Source organism: Colobus angolensis, unplaced genomic scaffold (genome assembly GCF_000951035.1).
Source record: "Colobus angolensis palliatus isolate OR3802 unplaced genomic scaffold, Cang.pa_1.0 Scaffold655, whole genome shotgun sequence".
Lineage (NCBI taxonomy): Eukaryota > Metazoa > Chordata > Mammalia > Primates > Cercopithecidae > Colobus > Colobus angolensis.
Genome location: NW_012120210.1, coordinates 118194 through 124104, shown reverse-complemented (window position 1 = coordinate 124104; position 5911 = coordinate 118194). Strand labels below are relative to the sequence as shown.

The window sequence follows — 5911 nt, the reverse complement described above, 5'->3', positions numbered from 1 at the left end:
ACTGCACTCCAGCCTAGGTGACAGAGTAAGCCTCTGTCCCAAAACACAACAAAACACCCAATAAAGTTTTATGTTCTATGACTGGAAATACAGTCTGTCCAGGCTTTTCTTTTCTGAGGAGCAAAATTACAGGGAAGGGACTTGTCATTAAATATACAATTACAAAGTACCTTATTTAGACAGAAATCACAATCTAAAAGAGGTTCTCTTTGATAAATGGCAACACTCAACATCAAGGGGGCTTCGGATAAACCTACAAATTGCCTCCATTCCTCATTTATTCTCATGAAAAATTTCAAAGTCATGATAATTATAGCAGAAAGTCATTCAATCTAAAACCACCACAGTGCTGCACTGTGGTTCATCAAAAACATGGTGAGCAAATTTCAGCTTTACACTTAAGAAAACTCAGTGCATTTCAAATAATTGAGATAAAACTTACACTGTGCTTGATTCTACTTATCGATGATAATTTTAGTCTGTGCAGATTCTGATGATTCGAAATATGTTTATTTAGTTGCTGGGTTGAGATTTAGCTTTAACCAGCAAGGATCATCCAGCCTTCAAAGTTACTGGTACAAAGAGTAAACTGGGTAACTTGTAGAAGTGGCACCTGCAACTGATACGGTTTTCATACTAGAAGCATGCAGCTCTTATAAATACTAAAAGAGGAATTTTTGCCAGGTCTCAAACATGCTTTATTTGTTGTAAATTCCACTAATTTAACGAGTTAATGGAATTTTCTCTCGGGGTACAATTTCATTACGCTTTACTTACAAAAACTACAGTATGCTGTTCATTTTAAAACAACTTACTGTGTTTAAGAAATCATGTTACAATATAATTGGAAAAAAAAATAAATAAGTAACTAAAAGACCTAGTAAAGCAGTGTCACATTTGGATAAAGGGATTTAACTGCATGTATGCATTAACAATCAAAAGAAGGGGTCAAACTAATCCTTTCCTTTAATACAGACTTGAACACTGTGAATGCCTCATTTATAGTGGGTCGGGAAAGAGTTTATAAAAGTCCAAGTAATAAAATGTATTCCATTACTTGGGAAAGTTAAAAAGCTAATGCAACAATGTTACATCCAGATAAAAAACATTATTCAAAAGCAATTCAAATACCGAAAAGGATTTCAAATTGAATATTTTATTAACATGGTAGTTGCCTTTGTAACATGTGCACACACACTCGCACACTCAGAATGATCTGCCTGGGGAAAAAATACTAAAGATGCCTAAGGGGAAAATGAAAAATAAAAAAATTCCCGTAGGTTTTCATTATTGTAGGCAATTATGTCCACATCACTTACAAAGCTATTGCCAAATCTGTCCAAGGAAGCAGAGTTTGAAGAGGGGGCTAGGGACGGGAATCTTGGGAAAAATTCAACAGTGGCATAGCAGAGCTCTCAATATGAGAAAGCTGACATAATGTGGACTTTTGCTGTGAATTTCCTCTTTGCAAAATACGGGGAGAGGTTTATGGGCAGAAAATAAGAGAAGGCGGTGTGAAGTAGGCTTTTGCAGTCAATTTTCCTCACAGTATTGTGCAGGGTCATCAAGAAAATGCTTAGTCTTTCTCTGGAACCAGTTTCAGAACTTTTCCAATTGCAATGGTCTTTCCTAGAAATGAAAATTTTTAAAAATCTTTCAGTAGTTAACAGCAAGTCTATATAAGATATTAAAACATTATTTTAAATCACAAAAATAGTTTTTACAATGTAAGTTACTAATTAACTAGCTTTACTGCCAAACCCATGATACTTCTATTTAGGTAGTCTTAATAAGTGGGTCTTATTTGGGGGAGCTGGTAAAGAGATGGTTCCCTGTATCAAAAACCTATCTCCCCCGGCCCCCCACCAAGCAATTCTCCTGCTTCATCCTCCCGAGTAGCTGGGATTACAAGTGCCTGCTACTACACCCAGCTAATTTTTGTATTTTTAGTAGAGACGGGGTTTCACCACGTTGGCCTGGCTGGTCTTCAACTCCTGACCTCAGGTGATTTGCCCGCCTCGGCCTCCCGAGTAGCTGGGATTACAAGTGCCTGCTACTACACCCAGCTAATTTTTGTATTTTTAGTAGAGACGGGGTTTCACCACATTGGCCTGGCTGGTCTTCAACTCCTGACCTCAGGTGATCCACAGCCTCAGCCTCCCAAAGTGCTGAGATTACAGGCATGAGCCACTGAGTAAAGACAGAGTCTTACTCTGTCCACCCAGGCTGGAGTGCAGTGGCGCAACTTCGGCTGACTGCAACCTCCTCCTTCCAGGTTCAAGCGATTCTCCTGCCTCAGCCTCCCGAGTAGCTGATTATAGGTGCCTGCCACCATGCCCAGCTGATTTTTGTATTTTTAGTAGAGGAAGGGTTTCACTATGTTGGCCAGGCTGGTCTTGAACTCTTGGCCTCAGGTGATCTGCCTGCCTTGGCCTCCCAAAGTGCTGGGATTACAGGCATGAGGCACCACACCGGGCCAAAAACCTCTGGATTAAAAAAAAAGTGGGGGTGGGGGGGAATATCTGTATTTGTGGAATATCGACACAATGGAATACTGTTCAGCGATAAAAAGGAATAAATAACATGTTACATGGTTGAACCTCAAAATCATACTAAGTAAAATAAACTAGACAAAGGACCACATACTTTATAATTCTATTTATGGAGTGTCTATAAAAGACAAATTGAAAAGTGGTTGCCTAGGGGTGGAGGTGGGAATAAGGGGTGATTATGAAAAAGTATAAGGTTTCTTTTTAGGTGTTCTCAGTGTTCTAACATTAGTATATGGTGATAGTTGTACAATTCTGTAAACGTACTAAAATTCATTGAATTATATATTTAAAACAGGTCAATTTCATATTATGAAAATTGTATCTCAATAAAGCTGCTAAAAAAATCCCAAAACCTATCCTCAAGTAACTGAAAAGACACAGCAATCACCACTGACTACAATGCAGTGAACACATCCTTCTGGTCGTACTCCTGTGGACTGACAGGGATACAAAACCCATGGGTCTTGTGGAAAACCTAAAAGCCAAGTTATCTTTTTTTTTTGTAACCCAAGTTATCTTTTAGGGAAAAATAATTCTAGGGTTAAGAATTCCTGCTACATTAATTGCTTTTCTTCTGTCTTCCTGATTTTATCAGGTTCTGAGTGGTAAACTAAAACTATCATTTTGTTATAGTAATAAGATAAACACAATAACCAGTTTTACTATCAACCAGAAGAGTTCTGGGCCTTTAAAGTAAAATAAACATTGTCTTTATACAATTTTGTCCAATGTAAGGTTCAGGAACTGTATTTATCACCAGGGCTTAGCACAGTTCTTGACACTTTGTAGATACAAAGTAGTTTTTGCTAAATGGAATTGGAATGAACCTGTGAAATGACTATTCTGTATTTGAATGGAACTATAAAGTTTTATGTAAAGTCTTCTATAGTCTTAAAATGGTTATCTAAGTTAGGAATATTAACAGCCGGGACGGGCTCAGTGGCTCACGTCTGTAATCCCAGCACTTTGGGAGGCCAAGGTGGGCGGACCACGAGGTCAGGAGATCAAGACCATCCTGGCTAACACTGTGAAACCCTGTCTCTACTTAAAATACAAAAAAGTAGCTGGATGTGGTGGCGGCGCCTGTAGCCACAGCTACTCGGGAGGCGAGGCAGGAGAATGGCGTGAACCTGGGAGGTGGAGCTTGCAGTGAGCCAAGATTGTGCCACTGTCCTCCAGCCTGGGTGACAGAGCGAGACTCCATCTCAAAAAAAGGAAAGGAAAAAGAATATTAACAGACCATAAGGAAATGTTTCATAACAATCATTTTGTTTTTATGCCAAAGAAGTTCATGACCCCAAGATGGGAATATTAGTTGTTCTGCGTCACCGAGAGGTAGGCAGAAATGGATGCACACAAAAGGTCACAAACATTAGACCTCTGAAAAATTAGGTGTAAAAAAAATCATTCTCTATATCCCTTTTAATCTCTAGACATATTACAAAGGATTACATCATAGAAATGTCTTAGTAAACAAAATAGCTCTCCAAATCCACTACTCACAAAACATCAAAATTAAGATTCTTTATGTAGAGCATTACTAGATTTGGCATTACTGCTAAAACACGTGGTCAATTCTGTTCAATATATTCAACTCATAAAACATTCATATGAATACAGAATGTGAATCGAAGTTTTCTGTGAACCTGCTGCAATGTGTACTGTACTGAGATGATGAAGATGACCAAAGCTAGGTATCCTGGATATGCTACTAGACATCAGTTTAAAAACTCTTACCCTCATCTCTTAAGGTAAAACGACCCATCTGAGGGAAGTCCTTAAAGGTCTCCAGGCAGATGGTTCCTGCTGTCCTTAAGCGAGCAATGCATACTTGATCTTGTTTCACAAAACGGGGTCGGGTCTTACTTTTTTCTCCTGATTTTTTGTCTACCAAGCAGATTAAGGCCTAACCAAGAAAAAGAGTATGAGAAAATCAGAATAATGCCAAATGAAATAATCTTTAAGAACAGGTATAGAAATAAAAGTGCATCACTGTTGCTGATTAGAAATTATGAAGATAAAACGGTATTAAAACCGAAATAAACCAATTATCTTAAACTCACTGTTATTTCGACTTCCTCAATACAGGTATGAATATGCAGCACCGCATTATAGCCTGGGCAGATGATGGATTTGTGCTCTATAATCACTATCTGTCAAACAAACAAACAAACATACACATTCTTATCTTTATCCTTAGGGTAAAAAAGAATTCAGTGTTCCCAAGTGCCACATAAATCCCAAGAATTAGTGTTACCATCTCAGTAGGACACCAACTTAAAAGTGATTTTTGTGTTAGAGGTGATGGGTTTGTCTTACTAATTTTGTTCACAGGATGGGGTTAGGCTGCTTGACCTCAAAGCATGAATTTCAATATCCTATCTTCTATTAATCTTCTTGGTGAGTCCCTGGTCAACTTTCAAAACACAGCAGGCTGGCTGGGCGCAGTGGCTCACGCCTGTAATCTCAGCACTTTGGGAGGCCGACGCGTGGTGGGCAGGGGGAACACTTGAGGCCAGGAGTTCGAGACCAGCCTGGACAACATGGTGAAACCCCGTCTCTACTAAAAATACAAAACAATCAGCTAGGCCTGGTGGTGGGCGCCTATAATTCCAGCTACTCAGGAGGCTGAGGCAGGACAATCGCTTGAATCCCGGAGGTGGAAGTTGCAGTGAGCCGAGATCGTGCCACTGCACTCCAGCCTGGGTGACAGAGCAAAACTCTATCTCCAAACAAAATAAAAGATAGCAGGCCAACTTTCTTCTCTGGGAAGCCTTTCCTCATATTCCCCAAGGAATTAAGCTAATCTTTACCGCTCAGAAGCTACCTAGATGTAAACTTATCCAGCTTTATCCATTTCTCAATATCCAAGGTCCAGTAAACAACTTTACATCTGGCATCAAAATCTAACTTGATTAGTTGTCATACCTTAGAACAGAACTTTAAAAAATTCTGTTAACCACACCAGTCACTTACTCTGTCATTCTCCCAGGGAGGTTAGATTGTTAGTAACAGGGAAAGCTGTGTGATTTCTTGTCTAGAAAGCTATGTGCTGTGAATGAGCACATAAACCATGACTTCCACAGTAACTGTGCTCCGGTCAAAGTAAATATTAGATACTCTAAAATGTATCATCAGGAGATCAAACATAAAAAGGAACTTACAAAGAATACTCCTTATCCAGTAAGCACTTCTACCAGCTTGAAGACCTTGTATGAGGTGCCTATTGTGGTTATGATATATAAGTGGCTTATAATATTTCCATTCCCCTTCTGTACACTAAGATGGGTTAACTGGCATGTCACCAATAATCAGGACAAAAGGCACTGACATTCCAATTTCTTTTTTTTTTTTTTTTT

General features: G+C 39.1%; 1 protein-coding gene across 1 annotated transcript in view; it reads right to left on the bottom strand.

Moving 5' to 3' along the window:
* Window positions 1-1137: 1137 nt before the first annotated feature.
* LOC105500273 (eukaryotic peptide chain release factor GTP-binding subunit ERF3A-like) overlaps window positions 1138-5911 on the bottom strand; it is a 54237-nt gene continuing 49463 nt past the window's right edge. The window contains exons 12-15 of the mRNA XM_011925705.1: window positions 5625-5646; window positions 4616-4710; window positions 4290-4458; window positions 1138-1629 (exon numbers count right to left, since the gene is read on the bottom strand). Coding sequence (XP_011781095.1) covers window positions 1577-1629; window positions 4290-4458; window positions 4616-4710; window positions 5625-5646 — 339 coding nt within the window. The 3' untranslated portion in view covers window positions 1138-1576. The remainder of the gene's footprint in view (window positions 1630-4289; window positions 4459-4615; window positions 4711-5624; window positions 5647-5911) is intronic.